Source organism: Castor canadensis, chromosome 16 (assembly GCF_047511655.1).
Source record: "Castor canadensis chromosome 16, mCasCan1.hap1v2, whole genome shotgun sequence".
Taxonomy (NCBI): Eukaryota; Metazoa; Chordata; class Mammalia; order Rodentia; family Castoridae; genus Castor; species Castor canadensis.
The window spans coordinates 29,531,993-29,552,189 of record NC_133401.1 but is presented as its reverse complement, the minus strand read 5'-3'; the positions used below and the strand labels follow the sequence as shown (position 1 = coordinate 29,552,189).

Below are 20,197 nucleotides of genomic sequence, written 5' to 3'. Positions count from 1 at the left end.
GACAAGTTGGTTATAGTTTTGTGGGTTCATATCTGGGTCCTCTATTCTGTTCCACTGGTCTTCGTGTCTGTTTTTGTGCCAGTACCATGCTGTTTTTATTGTTATTGTTTTGTAATATAGTTTGAAGTCAGGTATTGTGATACCTCCTGCATTGTTCTTTTGACTGAGGATTGCCTTGGCTATTCGTGGCTTCCTGTGTTTCCATATAAATTTCACGGTAGATTTTTCAATCTCTTTAATGAATGTCATTGGAATTTTGATGGGAATTGCATTAAACATGTAGATTACTTTTGGGAGTATCGACATTTTTACTATGTTGATTCTACCAATCCATGAGCATGGGAGATCTCTCCACTTTCTATAGTCTTCCTCAATCTCTTTCTTCAGAAGTTTATAATTTTCCTTGTAGAGGTCTTTCACATCTTTTGTTAGGTTTACACCTAGGTATTTGATTTTTTTTGAGGCTATTGTAAATGGAATTGTTTTCATACATTCTTTTTCAGTTTGCTCATTGTTAGTGTATAGAAATGCTAATGATTTTTCTATGTTGATTTTATATCCTGCTACCTTGCTATAGCTATTGATGATGTCTAGAAGCTCTGAGTAGAGTTTTTTGGGTCTTTAAGGTATAGGATCATGTTATCTGCAAATAGGGATATTTTGACAGTTTCTTTAGCTATTTGTATTCCTTTTATTCCTTCTTCTTGCCTAACTGCTCTGGCTAGGAATTCCAGTACTATGTTGAATAGGAGTGGAGATAGTGGGCATCCTTGTCTGGTTCCTGATTTTAGAGGGAATGGTTTCAGTTTTTCTCCATTAAGTATAATGCTGGCTGTAGGTTTGCCATATATAGCTTTTATAATGTTGAGGTACTTTCCTTCTATTCCTAGTTTTCTTAGAGCTTTTATCATGAAATGGTGTTGGATCTTATCAAAGGCTTTTTCTTCATCTATTGAGATGATCAAGTGGTTTTTGTCTTTGCTTCTGTTAATGTGGTTTATTACATTTATTGATTTTCGTATGTTGAACCACCCCTGCATCCCTGGGAAGAAGCCTACTTGGTCGTGGTGAATGATCTTTTTGATGTGTTGCTGAATTCGGTTTGCCATTATTTTGTTGAGGATTTTTGCGTCAATGTTCATTAAGGAGATTGGCCTATAGTTCTCCTTTTTGGAGGTGTCTTTGCCTGGTTTTGGGATAAGTGTAATACTGGCTTCATAAAATGTGTTTGGCAGTTTTCCTTCCCTTTCTATTTCGTGGAACAGTTTAAGGAGGGTTGGTATCAGTTCTTCTTTAAAGGTCTGATAGAATTCAGCAGAGAATCCATCAGGTCCTGGACTCCTCTTTTTGGGGAGACTCTTGATTGCTGCTTCAATTTCATTTTGTGTTATAGGTCTATTCAGGTGATTAATTTCCTCTTGGTTCAGTTTTGGATGGTCATATGTATCTAGAAATCTGTCCATTTCTTTAAGATTTTCAAATTTATTTGAATATAGGTTCTCAAAGTAGTCTCTGATGATTTCCTGGACTTCCATGGTGTTTGTTGTTATCTCCCCTTTTGCATTCCTGATTCTACTAATTTGGGTTTTTTCTCAACTCATTTTAGTCAGGTTTGCCAGGGGCCTATCGATCTTGTTTATTTTTTCAAAGAACCAACTTTTTGTTTCATTAATTCTTTGTATGGTGTTTTTGGTTTCTATTTCGTTGATTTCAGCTCTTATTTTTATTATTTCTCTCCTTCTATTTGTTTTGGGATTTTCTTGTTCTTGTTTTTCTAGGAGTTTGAGATGTATCATTAGGTCATTGATTTGGGATCTTTCAGTCTTTTTAATATATGCACTCATGGGTATAAACTTTCCTCTCAGGACTGCCTTAGCTGTGTCCCATAGGTTCCGGTAGGTTGTGTTTTCATTTTCATTGACTTCCAGGAACTTTTTAATTTCCTCTTTTATTGCATCGATGATCCATTCTTCATTAAGTAATGAGTTATTTAGTTTCCAGCTGTTTGCATATTTTTTGTCTTTACTTTTGTTGTTGAGTTCTACTTTTACTGCATTGTGATCAGATAGTATGCACGGTATAATTTCTATTTTCTTATATTTGCTGAGACTTGCTTTGTGCCCTAGGATATGATCTATTTTGGAGAAGGTTCCATGGGCTGCTGAGAAGAATGTATATTGTGTAGAAGTTGGATGAAATGTTCTGTAGACATCAACTAGGTCCATTGATCTATTGCATATTTTAGATCTTGGATTTCTTTATTGATTTTTTTATTTGGATGACCTATCTATTGATGATAATGGGGTATTAAAGTCTCCCACAACCACTGTGTTGGTGTTTATATATGCTTTTAGGTCTTTCAGGGTATGTTTGATGAAATTGGGTGCATTGACATTGGGTGCATACAGGTTGATAATTGTTATTTCCTTTTGGTCTATTTCCCCTTTTATTAGTATGGAATGTCCTTCTTTATCTCATTTGATCAATGTAGGTTTAAAGTCTACTTTGTCAGAGGTAAGTATTGCTACTCCTGCCTGTTTTGGGGGGTCATTGGCTTGGTAAATCTTCTTCCAGCCTTTCATCCTAAGCCTATGCTTATTTCTGTCGGTGAGATGGGTCTCCTGTAAGCAAGAAATTTTTGGATCTTCCTTTTTAATCCATTTCATCAAGCAATGCCTTTTGATGAGTGAATTAAGTCTGTTAACATTAAGCGTTAGTACTGATAGGTATGTGGTGATTCCTGTCATTTAGTTGCCTTAGTTGCTTGAAGGTTTGATTGTGTGTACCTAAGTTGAGGTTACTCTCTACTGCCTTGCTTTTTCTTTTCCTGTGGTTTGGGGCTGCCTGTCTTTTCATGGTTAAGTTGGGTTTTACTTTCTGTGTGCAGAATCCCTTGCAGAATCTTTTGTAGTGGTGGCTTTGTGGTCACATATTGTTTTAATTTCTGCTTATCATGGAAGACTTTTATTGCTCCATCTATTTTGAATGATAGTTTTGCTGGGTAGAGTATCCTGGGGTTGAAGTTATTTTCATTCAGTGCCTGGAAGATCTCACCCCATGCTCTTCTTGCTTTTAATGTTTCTGTTGAGAAGTCTGCTGTGATTTTGATGGGTTTACCTTTGTATGTTACTTGTTTTTTCTCTTACAGCCTTCAATATTCTTTCCTTAGTTTCTGAACTTGTTGTTTTAATGATGATATGTCGTGGGGTAGTTCTATTTTGATCTGGTCTGTTTGGTGTCCTGGAGGCCTCTTGCATCTGTATGGGAATATCTTTCTCTAGATTTGGGAAATTTTCCGTTATTATTTTGTTGAATAGATCATGCATTCCCTTTGCTTGCACCTCTTCTCCTTCTTCGATGCCCATGGTTCTCAAGTTTGGTCTTTTGATGGAGTTGGTGAGTTCTTGCATTTTCTTTTCACAGGTTTTGAGTTGTTTAATTAATAGTTCTTCGGTTTTTCCTTTAATTACCATTTCATCTTCAAGTTCTGAGATTCTGTCTTCTGTTTGTTCTATTCTGCTGGATTGGCCTTCCATTTTGTTTTGCAGTTCTGTTTCGTTCTTTTTTCTGAGGTTTTCCATATCCTGGCTGTTTTCCTCTTTAATGTTGTCTATTTTTGTCCTGAGTTCATTTATCTGTTTATTCATCGTGTTCTCTCTTTCACTTTGGTGTTTATACAGTGCTTCTATGGCTTCCTTTATTTCTTCTTTTGTTTTTTCAAATTCTTTATTTTTGTTGTCTTGGAATTTCTTGAGTGTCTCCTGTACATTTTGGTTGACCCTATCCAGTATCATCTCTATAAAATTCTCATTGAGTACCTGTAGTATGTCTTCTTTTAAATTATTCTTGTGGGCTTCATTGGGTCCTTTGGCATAGTTTATCTTCATTTTGTTGGAGTCTGGATCTGAGTCCCTGTTTTCTTCATTCCCCTCTGGTTCCTGTACTAATTTTTTGCTGTGGAGAAACTGGTTTCCCTGTTTTTTCTGTCTTCCCATCATTGTCTTTGGTGTTGTTACTGTCCCTGTCCTGTGTGCAATTAAGTATTTTCTAGCTTGTAATAATAACAATGGTAATATTTAGAATGGAAGGGTGAGCTGAGATGTAAAGCAAGAAGTTAAAGGAAAGGGAAAAACAAATACACAGACAAGAAGGAGAAAACAGAACAAAGTATCAGACAAGAAAGTTTCAAAGGTATAAACAAGGAGCGTTAGTGTACTAATTGACAGTAAGCTGAACAGACATTAGAGAGACAGAGAGAGGATTGAAAATCAAAAATAAAAAAAGATAAGAATAAAAATAAAAAGTAAGTAAATAAAAGAAATATCTATATATAAAAATAAATTAAAATAAAATGAAAAATAGAAAATTAAAAAAAAAACCCCAAAAACCCAAAAAACCACCACGTTTAAATGCAATGAAGTTTCTGTCTTAATAATTTGGGTGTCCAATCCTGGAGATGGTGCCTCAGATGTTGTTCTGTAGTTGTCTCATCAAAGGGACACATAAAGTAGAACAAAACTAAACACACACACACACATACACACAAAAACCCCACCAATTGTCCCAAATTCAAATGCAATAAAGTTTCAGTAAGTTTTTCAGCATGCAGGTGTAATTCAGTTGTTCTCTCATCAAAGGTAGTGAGAAAAAGAAAAAAAAAGAGTCTGGAGACAGTTCTGAGAATGGTATCTGCAGCTATGGCTTGCCTGCCCGCTGCTGTCAGCCTCCTATTGCTGGCAGCATTATTTATGCAGATCTTTGGGGTGAGCTTAGCACTCACCTGGCCCCGCAGGCTTTGTTTACTCAGAGTTCTCCTGTGCAGGAGCCTCTGCTACAAGCTTTCCCCTTTCCAAGCACACTGGGAAAGGTGACACTGCACCCGCATTCTCAGGCCTGCATGTTTATTTACAGTTCATGTGGGAGGTGGGTCTTCCCCCCTCTCCTGTGGAGTTTTCCTCCCACCGCCACTTTCACAAGCTTTCCTACTGTTGATTACTGGGCAGTGCTGCTGCTCCTGCCAGCCGCCATGTTTGTTTACAGTTCACGTGAGAAGTGGGTCTTCCCTCCTCTCCTGTGGAGTTTTCCTTCCTCCGCCACTCTCACAAGCTTTCCCGCTCCTGGTTGCTGGGCGTGCGCCCCCGCTCCCACCAGAGCCTCTCTGGCCTGCCCGGCTTGTTTATTTACAGTCCCGGGAAGGATTCCCTTCCCCCAATCTTCGGCACTCAGTGCGCCCCACCCTCTTTCCCGCATGTTTTTATTGTTCTTATTGCTTATTAGTCAGTTTCTCTTTTTTCCCCGGGTGGAGGTCAGTCTGTCCAGGGGGCTATGCTGCTCTGGCCCAGGCTTGTCTGTGGGAGTACCGTGGTACCGTGAAGCTTACCTGGTCCATGTCTTCCCAAGCAGTCTGGGTGTGGGTGACTGGCGGCCCGGGTGCCCTCCTGGTTTCTCCATTTAACGTGAAGTGGAGATTCTCTGCACTGACTAGAGGTGTGGAGGGGTCAAATTATGCCTCTTCTCAGTGATTTTGCCTGCAAAGTGTGTCTCCAGCATCTCTCCAAGATTTCACTATAGGAGGCTTGCTTTCTGCTTCCTCCCTCTAGCTGCCATCTTGGAATCCTGGTACTGGAGCTTGAACTCATTGCCTTATCCTTGAGCCACTCCACCAGCCCTATTTTTGTGAAGGTTTTTTTTTAAGATAAGGTCTCCCAGAACTATTTTCGGGGTCTGGCTTTGAACTGTGATCCTCCTGATCTCTTCCTCCGGAGTAGCTAGGATTACAGGCATGAGCCACTGGCACATGGCAGGCAGGAGGATGTTGAGTTCAAGGTCACCTTTAATTATTTGATTATTTTTAATTAAGTTAATTTAAATAAACTGACAAGACAGCTGGGGGCAGGATTCAACTGGTAGAGCGCCTGCCTAGCAGGCCACCTAGGAGTTCAAATCCCCATATCACCAAAAGTAAGCCCACGAAGCAATGGGTGAGAACGTGTTTCTGAGAAGGCATTTGGATACTGGAGACTGGCAGTGTCCACTCAAGGGTGGAGCACAGAGGGGCAGGGAGGGGCTGCACCCCATATCGTGTCCTGTCCATCTCTTTATTGCACCCACAACACACCAGTTAATGGTAGTGAGTGTCTTCCTGAGTACTATGAGCACTGAGCAAAGTAATGGACCCCGGGTGGGGATGGTGGGGACCCCAGTGTGCAGCCGGTTGGTCGGAAGTTCCCAAGGCCTTCCTTGGGTGTGCAATGGGGCCTGAGGGGGACAGTGTTCGGGACCCAGTTCCCAGCCTCTGGGATCCAAGTGGGCAGTGTCACAACTGAACTGAATCAGAGGATATCCAGCTTGAGTCCTCTTCAGGACTGGCTGGTGGGGACAAATCCCACCACATTTGGATGACCAGGGTGGCAGGTTATCTGTGTTGTGCTGAGCTGAGAATATAAGCCTCGAAGCTGATCGGATTTCTCTGAAAACCTGGAAAAATGAGGAGCAGAATGATGGCGTGACAAGGAACCCAGGGCCCTGCAGATGTGAATGCTCTGTAGAAACAATTCAATCCCCTAGTCCCATACTTGCGGTTCTAAGTCTGTCCCCCTCTGTCACCACTCAAAATCCATCAGAAGAGGTTTCAGAATAGTACCTAGGGAAAAACCATGTGAAACTCCAATCAACTTCATGCCATGGATCCCAACCCTGACTAGCATGGCCTTGAGTTGCTGTGAGGGACGAGGGTCATACACTGCTGGTTGGCCTCATTTAGATTAGTCTTGGTACCAACTAGTCCACCCACCCTTGTGCCCAACAGTCACTGAATGGCTGGGTCCAGTCCACAGGGGACATCCCAGACATGGTGGGTACTGAAGACCACATGAATGACTGGAAGTATCAGGGACTATCAACACTTGGAAAAATGGGTCAGGAAATTGATGTGACTATTGAATAAGGCAATTGATGAAGAAGAATAAAGAAAACACCAAGAATTCAGAAGCAGTTGTTTCCTATGTAAATCTCAACCTAAGATAAGAATCCAGACGTTCTTTTCCTCCCTGATAAAAATGAGCAATGAAAATGAGGGCAGCACCTTCCTCTGAGAATTTTTGGAGGTGTTCAAAAAATCTTCCAAACCTATGTGGAAGTATCACACAATCACTGCTGGTTCCATGCCCAGTGGCAGAGGGAAATACTCACGTGCCTCTTAGGGTGTCCATCAATGACAGTGGCACCTTAGAATTATAAGGGAGCTGTGTTGGGGTGTAGCTCAGTGATAGAGCACTTGCCTAGCCTGCACAAGGCCCTGAGTTTGATCTCAAGCACCACAACCAATCAATCAATAAACAAATAAATAATAATGGAGCTGAAAAAATTTCTAGGCAAGTACTTTTTTTTTTGGTGATGGTGGTACTGGAGTTTGAACTCAGGGCCTTGGACTTGCTAAGCAGGTGCTCTACCACTTGAGTCAAGCCTCAGCCCCACTGGGTACACCCTCATGTGATATCCTGTTGCCTCTCAACTTCCATAGCTTTCCCGTAATGTCCTCTCCTGCGCATGGTCAATCAAGAGGAAAATCCTGGAGCTTTTTACTGTTGAGATGGAGTCTTGCAAGTCTTTTTGCCCAAGCTGGCCTGGGAACACAGTGCTCCTAATCCCAGCCTTTCTTGGGATGTGTTGTCATCCAAGCTATTAGTTGAAATGGAGTCTCCCTAACATTTTGCCTGGGAAGGCCTTAAACCGAGATCTTCCCGATCTCAACCCCCCAAGTAGCTTCAATCACAGGCTTCAGAATAGCTTTTCTTCCCCTCCCCACCCCACTAACCATCTACAACTGTTAAAACTGTCCTTAGCTCTGAGGTCAGATGTAAGCAGACAGCTGGATTTGGCCCTGGGCTGTTAGTTCACATCCTATTACATTCCACCTTCCACCTCGCTTCAGCTCCTTCTTGCCTCCCTGAGGAATGCATGCTTCTAGACTAAACATCAGAGGTCCTCATGACAAAGCAACTGTCTCCTTTCCTCCCTCTTCTTTCTGCCTTGGTCTCTGAACCCTCCTGCACAGCCCACTAGTTTAACTGGGCCTGGATATTCCTACCTCTGGGCTGTATGGAGCTCCTGTACTTCTTGCAAATCGGAGTTCACATATATCAGTCCTCATCAGGACCAGTTCCTCAGCCTAAGCCCAAAGTTGGGCAGATGGACCTCACCCCATGGTCCATGGTTGCTTCTTTCAAATCCCTTATCTCCCTGCATTGCTCTGCAGGGAATCCCTGCCTTGTGATGTTGCTGAAAATGGTGTAATACCAAAGAACAAAGGAAAATCAGAGCACACAACTGAATACCTAGCTCACATTCTTCTATTATGGGGGGGGTGAGACAGGGTCTTGCTATTTAGCCCAGTCTAGCCTTGAACTTTTGAACTTTTGATCTTCCTGCCTCAGCCCCCCACGTGCTGGGATTAGAGTTGGCACTGCTGTACATATCACTCAAAGACACTTCTTTAAAGAACTGTATTGTGCCAAGTGCCAGTGGCTCACACCTGTAATTCTAGCTACTCAGGAAGCAGAGATCAGGAGAATTGTGGTTCAAAGTCAGCCTGGCCAAAGACTGGGAGATCCTATCTGGAAAAAACCCATCCAAAAAAGGTCTGGTGGAATGGCTCAAGGTGTAGGCCCTGAGTTCAAGCCACAGGACCTCAAAAAATATATATATAGAGAGAGAGAACTGGATTGTCTTTCTTGCCCTCTTTCCCACTGAAGAACAATGTGCCCTGCTTGGACCCAGAGATTAAACTACATACCACGTATCTGGAGATGGCAAAACCATCTCCAACCAGCCCCAGGATGCCTTCTGGAAGAGTGAAATAAACTTTGTGTGGTGTTGGGCATGGAACTCAGGGTTTCAGTCATGCATGCTAGGCAAGCACTTTACCACTGAGCTACACCCCTGGTCCTCAGATCAACTTTCATCTTCTTCACATCACTGTATTTTTAGGCTCTTTGTTACATTAGTTTAGCCTGGATGACCCAGCTAACCAGGTGAAGGCCCTGGACTGCCCTGTGCATCATGCTGGGGAAGGCCACCTGTAGGTGCTCTCGGCAACAATGGAGTCCAGCTTTCCACCTGAGGTCACCTTGGGTCCCCAAATCATCCAGCCCCTGACTGAATACTACCAGTGTGGCCTCCATCCAGGCCACAAAGAATGGAAGACCCATGTTGCTGATCCCTGCCTGAATTCCTGCCCTATAGAAACAGTTGTTGTTTTAGGCCACTAAGTTTTGGGACAGTGTTCTGTGCAGCAATAGCTCATTGGAATGGTTGTTACTGATGTTGGACCAAAGAGAATGTAAAGAAAAAGGGAAGCATTCTGGAATAATAAAATATCTCTTTCAGGAACTTATAAGACATAGGCTTCTACAGCACTGATAACATAGCTTCAAAATATGTAGAAGGTGTAAAACTAATGAATAGAGTAGGTGAGTTATCCAGGTATGGACAACTGCCCGAAACTGAATTAAGAGCCCTCTCACTGGACAGTCTAAAGTCTCCTACCTCCAATGGGTTATAATTTCCCAACCCCACACCTGACCTTACCATCCTTGGTTTTGCCATCCCACTCAAATTCCCACACTAATTAGTATGAAAAAACATTGACTATTTGACAGGATACCGTTTTTCTCTACACTCAGCTCTGCATGACCTCTCCTCACTTCTGCCTGGAGGAGAACTGGGAGGGTAAAAGGATAGGGAACAGCAAACATGCAGGCTGGGGGCATGGCTCAAGTGGTAGAACACGTGCCTAGCAAATGCAAGGCCCTGGGTTCAAACCTCAGTACTGCCCCAAAAAATGAAAATAAAAAGAGAAGCATGCATACTACCTTGGAGAATCTATTCCAGTCAAGACATCAGAGAATGTCAGACTTCAAGGTATTGTTTGGATTATTCAATTGCTGCCATTGTGACTGGGACACCAAAGAATTAGTCCAAAAGAATATAATGACTTTAAGTATACCTCAGGGATATTTCCTGATCACCCCAGAATATCCCAAGTATTACTCAAATTACTCTTGAGCTCATTAATGACATTTTATACTTATTCCAAGGACAAATCAATAAAACTTAAGACACTCCTGCAATAGTTTAGAATAATTCTTCCAATGCTCCAATATTTGTTGGTGAGATTTGGGGATTTAGTGTCATGGTCGTAATATCAGCAAAGGGCGTCTAGAAAGGGCTTCTGAGGGGGAGGAGGAGATGGAGAAGGACGAGGAGCCAGGTGTGGAGACCTCTATGACTTCAGGGTGTCTCCCTCCTTTGGAAAGTCCTTGCTAGGCATTGTCCACACCTGTGGGAGAGGAAGAGGTGTACTTCTGTTGGTTGCACTCACTGTTGTGACCCAAACTGGTTCTTGAGGTTGAGAATGAAGCTGGAGAGGAAGGTCTCTGATGCAACTGCTTTTCCTTTCCTCCCTCCCTCTTTCCTTTTTCATTCTGCCTTCTATTTATTTTCACCATCCATCATTGTCCTTTTCCACACCCATTTCAAGATGGGGCACACTGATGGTGGTGAGTGCTTTCAAGAGAAGGAGAGTGCTGTCAAAGAGTGGGTGGGAATTAGTGGATTTGGGGTGGTGACATATCCCCCAAAGTCCAACAGATGCTCTTCAAATGAATTAGCACAGTTGGAATAAAATTGTGGTGTGGATGGAAGGAGTGCTCACTTCGGTAGCACCTATACGAAAATCAAAGAAGGCTATGGAATTGGGTGAATCCAACTGGAGAAAGGCAGGCAGAGCTGAGGCGTCAGCAGTGGCTGACATCATGTTTGGGTGGGAAGATAGATGTGAAGCCTGTGCTTGGATAATTTAGTCCCTTCATGTTACAAGTATTTACCAAGTGCCTGCTACGCACCACCAATGTAAATCCATTGTGGATGCCCCCCATGGAGCTTAGACTTTATTGAGTGGAGGCAGAGAATTAGAAAATAAACACATTAACCAAAAAGAAGCACACGAGCAATAAATGTGGCCACTCATGGGAAACAGGATGGCAAAGTTATAGAAAAATGTGGATTTACTTTAGAAATGATGGTCAGGGAAGCCTCTGAGGATGAGGTAATCACTGATGGTTTCTGCAGTACAGGAAAAATGTGGCTATGCCCAGTTCTGGACATGGAAGAGATCAGGCCTGGGTGTGCGATCACAACTAGAAACAGGTTGTGGGTGATCTCTGGACTGAATAGGAAATCTCAGCTGGAATGTGAGGCAGAGTCTGAGGTAAAGGAATAGAGCTGAGGGGAGCACTGAGGCCCAGATGGGAATCGGAGTGGAGGGTTGTGGGTGGGACATTGTGACTATAGGTACGGGGACTCATGTCTAACTGTGGGTTCATCCCCACCCTCCTTATCCCCGAGCCTCTGCTCACTCTTCCACATTCCCCATCTTTACCTCTAATCTCCAATTTGGCAAAAGTGTCCATCAGAGTCCTCTTGGAGGCCCGCTGGGTGTGGGAATAAGGGAGCCCATCTAGGAAGAGGAACAGGACGTGAATAGCAAAAGTACTCAGGCCTCCACACACTCAGTTCAGAACTTGGTATCATGAAGCACAGTTTTGTTTCCCTAGTCCTTGGAGTCTTATGGTGGCTCTCAACCAGTGGTAGTTTTTCTTACAGGAAACATTGTACCACATATGGAGACTTTTTTGGTTTCTTTTGGGGGGGGGTTGGTTTTTTTGGTGATACTAGGGTTTGAAATCAGGGCTTCACAATTGCCAGGCAGACTCTCTACTGCTTGAGCCACATCTCCAGCCCCTTTGTGCTCCAGGTTGGCCTGGACCAGTCCTCCTATTTTACACTTCTTGCCATAGCTGTAATGACAGGCATGTATCACCACACCCAGCTCTTTCTTTTGATATAGGATCTTGCAAACTTTTTGTCCAGGTTGGCCTGGAGCCACGATCCTTCCCATCTCAGTCTCTTTAGTAGCTGGGATTACAGGTATAAACCACCACACTCAGGCTGTCTATAGACATTCTGGATTGTCACTGGTACCAGTGTCTCTACTAGGACAATACTACACATCCCGAAATGGCCACTTTTGGTCCCTATAGCCCAAAATTTTCCAGCTATCTCCAAATGGTACCAGAGCCAAGGATAAGAAACCATGACTTCTCTGGACTTGATTATTCCCTTGAGCAGGTAACCATGAGGCAGAGGGTCAGTTCAAGTCATATGCTGTGTTCACAGTGAGCACACTAGTGTCCACACTCTTGAGCCTCTACAATGCTCCCCCTTGAGGTCCAGAATAGGAAGCAGAGAGGAGTTTCAGAGAGATTATTTGGCCAGGTAAGAAGACAATATAACAGGGTGGACAGGGTTCTTGCAAGAAGATTCTGCTAACAATCAAACCAGGACTCATTGCCACTATGTGCCAGATGTCCTAGGAATCCCTTACCGAGTCAGACATTCTCTTACTGAGACAGACACAAAATTATGAGGTCATTTATACCATATGGAGGAATCTGAAGCTTGGAGTAAATACATCACCTGCCCAAGGTCCCCTAGGTAGTAAGTGCCCAGGTGATGGACGGAGTCCACACCCACCAGTTTCCAAAGCCCATGGTGAGCAGGAGGAGAAAGAGGAGACACTGGATTTGGGGGGCCCACTCACTCACCGATGGCTTTCCACAAGTCTAGGATCTCACGAGCAGACTCCCTCTTCCTGCCTTGGTCAGCTTTTGGGGAGATGTGGAGGACTAGGGAGGAACAGGAGAGACCAGGCAATCTGTTAAACGGAATGATGTACAAACAATCCAGCAAGTCTGCAGCGCAATTCACTTGACAGAGCACCACCACTAGTGCTGTAGACAGGGTGCACTTAGCCATACCTACTTACCAGTGAGGAAATTGTAACTCCACAGCTAAGCCACGGCCTCAGAGTCACACACCGCTGCTAAGTGGCAAGATGGGGGCTCGAACCTACCTACATCTTGACAAACTCTCCCGTTCTTTCTGCCCTACCACACTGTTGCTACAGCCACTGAATAAAGCCCAAACTGAACCCCATCTCCAGCAGCACAGGGATCTGGGGGTGTCACTGGCTTAGCAATCACTGAGCAGCAAACAGCCAAATGTACATGAGCCCAAAGAAGATGCACTCAGGAAGTGGGGAGGCAGGGGTGGAGGAAAATAAGCAGGAAGGAACAGCAGATAGTGGTTGCATGGCACCCACTGAGTGCCAGCATCACTCTAACTCAATCCTCCCAACATTCTTATGTGGAGGAGCCATTGTTATCCCCACTCTCCTGGAGGACCAACAGAGATTAAATTGCCCATCAAGCAAGTTGCAGCCTCAGATCTGACCCCTAGACAGACCCTAAGCTCATCCCTCCACTTGGACTGACTCTCCAGACAGATCTGGATATAGATCCATAATGTAAAGTCACAGACCAATGACCGTAGGCACACTGCTGCAGGTGTGGCCCAGGGACAGAGTGTTGAGAGCAGATGCACTCACCAGGTCCCAGAAGGTAGCCGGCACTATTGAGGGTCCAGCCTCCTCGTCCCTGGATGGAGATGAAGACATCACAACTCAGGCAAACAGAGGGTGGCAGGACCCACACGACAGTGACAATGTAGGTCACCTTGCCACTTTGCCACTAGCAGGGACACAGGTTTGCTTACTTCCCATTTCAGCCTCATAAGACAAGTAACTTGGAAAAGGAAGAAAGTTTTAATGGATGTTGGAGTGAGGATAGAATGGTGGCTCCAGGGGCTGGAGGACTGCACTCCACAGGAGCCTGGAGTTAAGAATAAGCTGTTTTGAACTTTAAAATATGTTGAAAGAATAGAGCTCATATTAAGAATTCTTGGCCAGAGGCTGGTGGCTCACGCCTGTAATCCTAGCTACTTAGGAGGCAGAGAATAGGAGGTTCGTGGTTCAAAACCAGCCTAGGCACGTAGTTTGTGAGACTCCCCCATCTCAAAAATACCCAACACAAAAAACAGGGCTGGCAGAGTGGCTCAAGTGGTAGCCTGCCTAGCAAGCATGAGGCCTTGAGTTCAAATCCCAGTACTGCCAAAAACAATTCTCAGAAGAGAGAGAGAGAGAGAGAGAGAGAGAGAGAGAGAGAGAGTGAGAGAGAGGGAGGGAGAGAGAGACAGAGACAGAAACACAGGAAGTATTTGAAGGTGTTGATAGGTATGTTTAGAGTCTTGGATGTGGCAATGGTACCATGGATACACATTTGCATATGTCCAAATCATCAATATGTTACATAAATGTATGCAGTTTTTGTACATTATTATACCTCAATAAAGATTTTTAAAAAGTGCAATACTTGCTGGTTTTGGTGGCTAAATACTGTAATCCTGGTTACTTGGGAAGCAGAAATCAAGAGGATCAAGGTTTGAGGCCAGTCTTGGCAAAAAGTTCACAAGACCCCATCTCAACCAATAGCTGGGCAAGGTCATCACAGCTATTGCAGGAAGCATAAATGGGAGCACTGGGGTCCAGGCCAGCCTGGAGAGGAAACTCAAAATAAACAAAAGTAGTGTAGCAGGGAGGAGGGCCAAAAAAAAAGAAGAAGAAGAAGAAGCAAGCAAGTCTGTGTTCTGATAATATAGCAGTGGGGAGGGGATGGCATAGCAAGGAGATAAAACTTAAAGAATCTAAACATGAGGAAGGTCATATAGCACTGGGTGGGAGGTGAAGTACTCAATAGAGTCATGTGCAACCATAGATGGGTAAACCTTGCCTTTTTGCTTCTGTAACCTGCTTGCTGAGTATATAAGGTGAAACCTGTTTGCTCTTGGGGCTCAGCCTTTGGACGTGAATCCACTTAGCTGCTGCCAGCAGGCTAATAAACATTGATTCCTGAAAAGCCATGGTGTCCCATTTCCCCACTTGAGTATCCCATAACATTTTGGTGGCTCGTCTTGGATTCGGAGGTGTTTTCACCTCCTTGTTCCTGGGACTTGGCATGCCTGGCTTTTTGGGAGAGTGTCCCACCTGTTGATCCGATGGAGGGACTTGCCTCTTCCAGTGCACCAGAGAGCAAGTCTTGGTTGCACAAAGGAACTTGGAGAAGGCTTGGGAACCAACTGGGAGCCCTGCCTATCAGACTGGTGAGAACCCAGTTCGAATAACAGGCCTGCCTTTAGAAGGCAGAAGGGGAGACTGATTACCTCCCAGAGACACCCAAATAACCCTGTCTGGGGTGAAACTGGGTCCTCAGGTTTAGGGAGCAGGGGCAAAAGACACTACCGGGAATTCAGGAGGTTGAGAACCTACTGGGTTTTCTCACCAGCAGGATAGACCAGGATGGGGAACAACACAAGTTAAAAGCAAACACTTTGGGTAAAATGCAAAACACCTCCAGTCTGGGGGCAGGGGGAGGGCGGAGATTGAGCTTTTCTTGGGAAACAGCCACAACCAAGGTTAGGAGATGTAATACAAAAATTCAGTTCCAAAGAGGGAGACTCACAAGAGTTATCCACCATTCCACCCGATAGCCCTCTGGGTATAATAATTCAAAAGTTTTTCTTTTGAGAGTGCACTCTTGTGTGTGTGTGTGTGTGTGTGTGTGTGTGCCAGTTTGCTTAAAGCACTGGGCAAAATTTAATTTGCTCCTGGAATTCCAGCTCATCTTATGTGCACTTGAGGTGACATTTTTTTCTGACATACTCAATTTATAAAACTTTTTTTGTGTGTGTATGATGAGTGTGTGTGTATGTGTAAGCATCTTCAAAATAGTTCTTAAACTGCTGTTGTAAGGTTAATGTGATATTCAAGGTAACAAAGGTGTCTTAAAGATCTCTGTTATAAACTGCTTAAGCTTTTTACATATGAATATGTAAACATCTTGAGAACAGGTCTTATTATGGAGTCATTGTAAAAAATTATTACTCTGTTCTACAGCTACTTTTAAGAAAATCAGTTTTTAAACTTATTTCAATTAGGTCTCACTAGGATGAAGGCATTCAGGGGTTAACACTCTGGCTTAGACCAGAGGAGAAAAAAAAAAGAGAGAAAAGAAAAGCAGGGCCACAGCCTACAGCAGGAATCTTAAAAAATGGGTAGCTAAAAAAATGACCTTAGCCTATAATTCTCTCTTATAATACATGATAATACATGGGTTTATTAACAAATGGGCTTTCTATAAATTGTTTTTATACAAAAAATAATTTCAAGGTTGCTTTCTTTCTGTCTTTTTCATACGAATGGAAGGCTAAGTTAAAAGGATTTATGAGTTATTTTCAACAAGTATGTATATATATATATATATATACATATATATAATTAAGGATATGGGCTTTTTTTAATAAAAAGTAAAAAAAAATTTTAAATAAAAAAAAGGATAAGGACAAGCTCCCCCAGAATATACAAAGTAAGTTGTCATAAAGATACAGAGTAAGTTGTCATAAAAAGATGGAGCTTATAGATGCTTATGTAAGTTAATGAGGTGACTAAAATCCAGTTACATTAAAGGTTTTGTAAGGTCAAAATTTAATGTACTGATGTTAAACTAAAACTTAATTCTTTAACAACGAGGCTATCTTAAAAATATTATATTGTTCTCTATAGCATTTACAAAAAAACTGTCTTAAAAATTTTTTTTTTGTCAAGATAACTGTCAGGAATTTTTGGTGCTACAGGTTAGTCCACAAATTTATAAAAACAACAAGAGTTTACTAAAACACAGAGAAGCAGGAGACAGCTGAGCACAGAGAGTGCTGCACTGATGGTACAAGGGTTGAGACAGATTTACCTATGTAAAGCAAAGTAAAAAAACAAAAACAAAGCCAAAGTATACTCTTGAGAAAGGATAAAGAAATAAAAATTCAAAAAGGAGCACTACACTGAAGATCAAGATGTCCAGTTTTTATTACAGTCAACAGAGAGGAGCTGTTAGTCCTACTCCTTCCACATGGCAGGCGGAGGAAATTTTTGGCCTGGGATGGCCAGCTTGGGCCTGTTATTTTAGAGGGGCTCCATTGACTACAGGTTGGTGGGATCCTGCTGTATGTCATGAGCCATTTGTTAATGTCAACAATCTGGGATGTGATCCCTTATCAGCATCTGAGCCATGATTCCTGGCCATTAGGTTTCCTAACTCCACACTTAGTCCCCATAAATATTTACCTGTGTTCTCTGGTGATTTTTGTCAGGGTTTTAACTACTAAGGTAACTGAGTCATGTTCATTTAAGAGTTTCCCAGAACAGTAGGCTCAGTGGTTTAGTGTTTGCCTAGCATGCACGAAGCCCTGGGTTCAATCCCCAGTACCACCCCTCCCCCAAAAACCAATAACCAGAAGTAAAAGGACTGGAGGCATGGCTCAAGTGGTAGAGCACCTGCCTAGCAAATGCAAGGTCCTGAGTTCAAACCGCAGTACATATGGCACATATGAAATGGCACATATTTATGGTGTATAACATAGTATGTTGAAATCTGTAACTGTGGATGGCCCCATAGGTTAATTAACAGGTGCTTCGCTCATGCTCCCATCTTGTTTTGTGGTGAAAATACTTCAAATCTGTCTTCAGTGATTTTCAGGCCTGGGGTGCTAACAGTCACTGCAGCCACTGTGCTGCACCACTAACTTCTTGAAGTGACTCACTTTGTGTCCTTGGACCTGCATCTGGTAATTACTAATACTCCTGACCAAACAACCAGCGCCAGCCAGCCGCAGCTCAGGCAGCTCCTGGCCTTCCAGGAAGGAAGGCCTTCACGGAGAACTTGGAGGGCCAAGAGGTGAGGTCACCTGCCCAAGGTCACACAGCCAGGGAGTCACAGAATTAGCATCTCAAATTCACCCCCTGTCACCACTGACAACAGGCTCCCTGGGCTACTAACCTGGGCCTGTGTTAGGAAGGCAAGTCCCCCGTCCCACTCTGACATCTACTCAACCAGAAACTTACCTTGGGGTGTTGGTGGGTGGCAGGAGTTTGGTTTTATCTGCCCACCCAATGATTCTCATGTATGCCAAAGTGCTGAAAGATTAGTGTGGCAGGCAACAGCATTTGGAGGCCTCTTTTTAAAAATTTTTTTGCATGTTTAGCACTTTTCATAAGGTTATAAAATGATACATATATATACATAATGTTTTCAATAGTGGGAATGTTTGAGGAGACTGGAGGCTAGGAGGAGGAGGGAGAGGAAGAGAGAGAGAGAGTGAATAATATTAGAATACTTGCATCAGTGTGGGAAGGAGGCATGATGAAACCCACTGAGAGCTGCTAAGTAACAGAGGGTGGGGGAAAGGTAGGGGAGAGGGATAGAGGGTGTTGGATTGATTAAAGTACAATAAATTCGCTGGTGAAATGCCAGGGTGAAACCCCTTTGATCAACAAATGCACAATGGAGGGTGAGTGTCAGGGGAGAGCGAGTGGAGAGGGAGAAGGAGGGTGGATATGGGGATGATGAGGATAGAACAGTGAAACCTGTCGAAATCATTGTAAGTAGGGGATGAGGGAGAATAATGGTGGGGATGAACCTAACCAAGGTACAGTGCAATCACATATGGACATGTCACAATGAAACCCTCTGTACATCAAAGATATGCTATTAAAAGTGTCTTTTTTTTTAAGAAAAGACTCAGAGAAGTGCAATGATTTTACCAAGGCTATATCACCAACAATCTATTTATCTCATTAGCACTTATTGTTTATTTTTTGGGGGGAGCAGAACTGAGATTTGAACTCAGGGCCTTGTGCTTGCTAGGTACGTACTCTACCACTTGAGCCATTCCCCCAGTGTGTCTATCTGATCTGTCTCTTCATTTCCACCACCTGGGAGAAGCAGATGGCCTGCACACTATATTCAGAAAATGTTTGTTGACTGCATTCTAATTCTGATTACAGGGGAATTTCCTGAATTTTTTTTCCTGCTAAAAAGTGGCACGTTTAAAACTGGACTTTAAGAAAGACTGGATTTCTTTCTAGAGCTCCTTAAACCATGGTTTCAAAATATGTTTCTCTCAGACTTACAGGATCTGAGGCTAGATCTCACAGGACGATAAGCTGTATTATGCAGGCATCTTTTTTTTTAGTGGGGGTTGGGGAGTTGGTGCCCAGGATTGAATTAAGGCATCTTTGTGCAGCTCTGAACAACTGCCAATGGTCAGGAAAGTTTTGACTTTGAATAAACTGAATTGTGACCCTGTATTTTTCCTCTGTCTTCTATTCTGCCCCCAGGGTCAAGTTTCTCATATTTTCATGACATTGGCTTGTTCCGTACATCAAGCCAGGAAAATGTTAATGGTTTCCCCAGTATGCCCCAAGGAGGACACTGTTAGCTCCCAGCAATGCAGGAAGGTGTTACCCTGTGGGCTGGTGCAGACACAGGGGTCTCTGACAGGTTCAGCAAGAAGGTGAGAAGGAGTACCATATGGACAGAGGGGGCCATCCCAGGCTGGAAGGACAGGCACAGCTGCAGAACGCTGCAGAGAGAGGCATCAGTTATTCTCCAAAGTGGGTTATGTGCAGTTCTGATGAGAGCATGCTTTATTGTGTAGAACTGAAAGACACACACAAAAAATTTCATACATTTAACGTGTACCACTGGATGAGTTTGACCATCTGCATATACCCATCACTACCATCTCCAAAAATTTCCTTCTGTTCTTGTCTTTGTTTCTGAGACAGGGTCTCACTATGCAGCCCAGGCTGGCCTCGAACTCATAATCCTCTCACCTCAGCTTCCCTAGTGTTCTGTGGTGACTTTCTTTCGGTTAGAACTCATCACTAGAGATCATTCCCCACATTGTCAGCCAAAGGTTCATAGATGTGTCCTTTTGTTATTTTTGTTTCGTTTTTATGGCAGTACTAGGGTTTGAACTCAGAGTCTTGCACTTGCTAGGAAGGCACTCTACCACTTAAGCCACACCACCATCTCCTTTTGTTTTAAAAATTAAAAAAAAACCATAAGTATATCACAGGAAAATAAAACAAGGTGTTTTTGTTTGGTTGGCTGTTGACACAGGGTCTCCTTAGGTTGCCTGTGCTGGCCTCAAATTTGTGATCCTCCTGCCTTAGTCTCCCAAGAGCTGGGCTTTTACAGGCATGCACCATACCATTATCTCTGACTCAAGTTTTTGTTTTTAAAATTTTTTTAAGGAGCTTCATTTTGTACTTAAGCAAAACAAGAGAGCTGGTTGAGGGACAATGCTGAATTAAGTAAGTACAGCCATCCCTGGCATCCTTGGG

At 43.3% G+C, this 20,197-nt stretch overlaps 1 protein-coding gene across 1 annotated transcript; it reads right to left on the bottom strand.

Moving 5' to 3' along the window:
- Nucleotides 1–10,119: 10,119 nt before the first annotated feature.
- On the bottom strand, nt 10,120–19,504 carry Galp (galanin like peptide). Its single transcript, XM_074058502.1, has 4 exons — nt 19,314–19,504; nt 12,666–12,746; nt 11,441–11,518; nt 10,120–10,339 (listed from the first exon to the last, which is right to left on the bottom strand). The coding sequence occupies exons 1-2, from the start codon at nt 19,395–19,397 to the stop codon at nt 12,684–12,686; spliced, it is 147 nt and encodes a 48-aa protein (XP_073914603.1). The 5' UTR covers nt 19,398–19,504; the 3' UTR covers nt 10,120–10,339; nt 11,441–11,518; nt 12,666–12,683.
- Nucleotides 19,505–20,197: the final 693 nt, after the last annotated feature.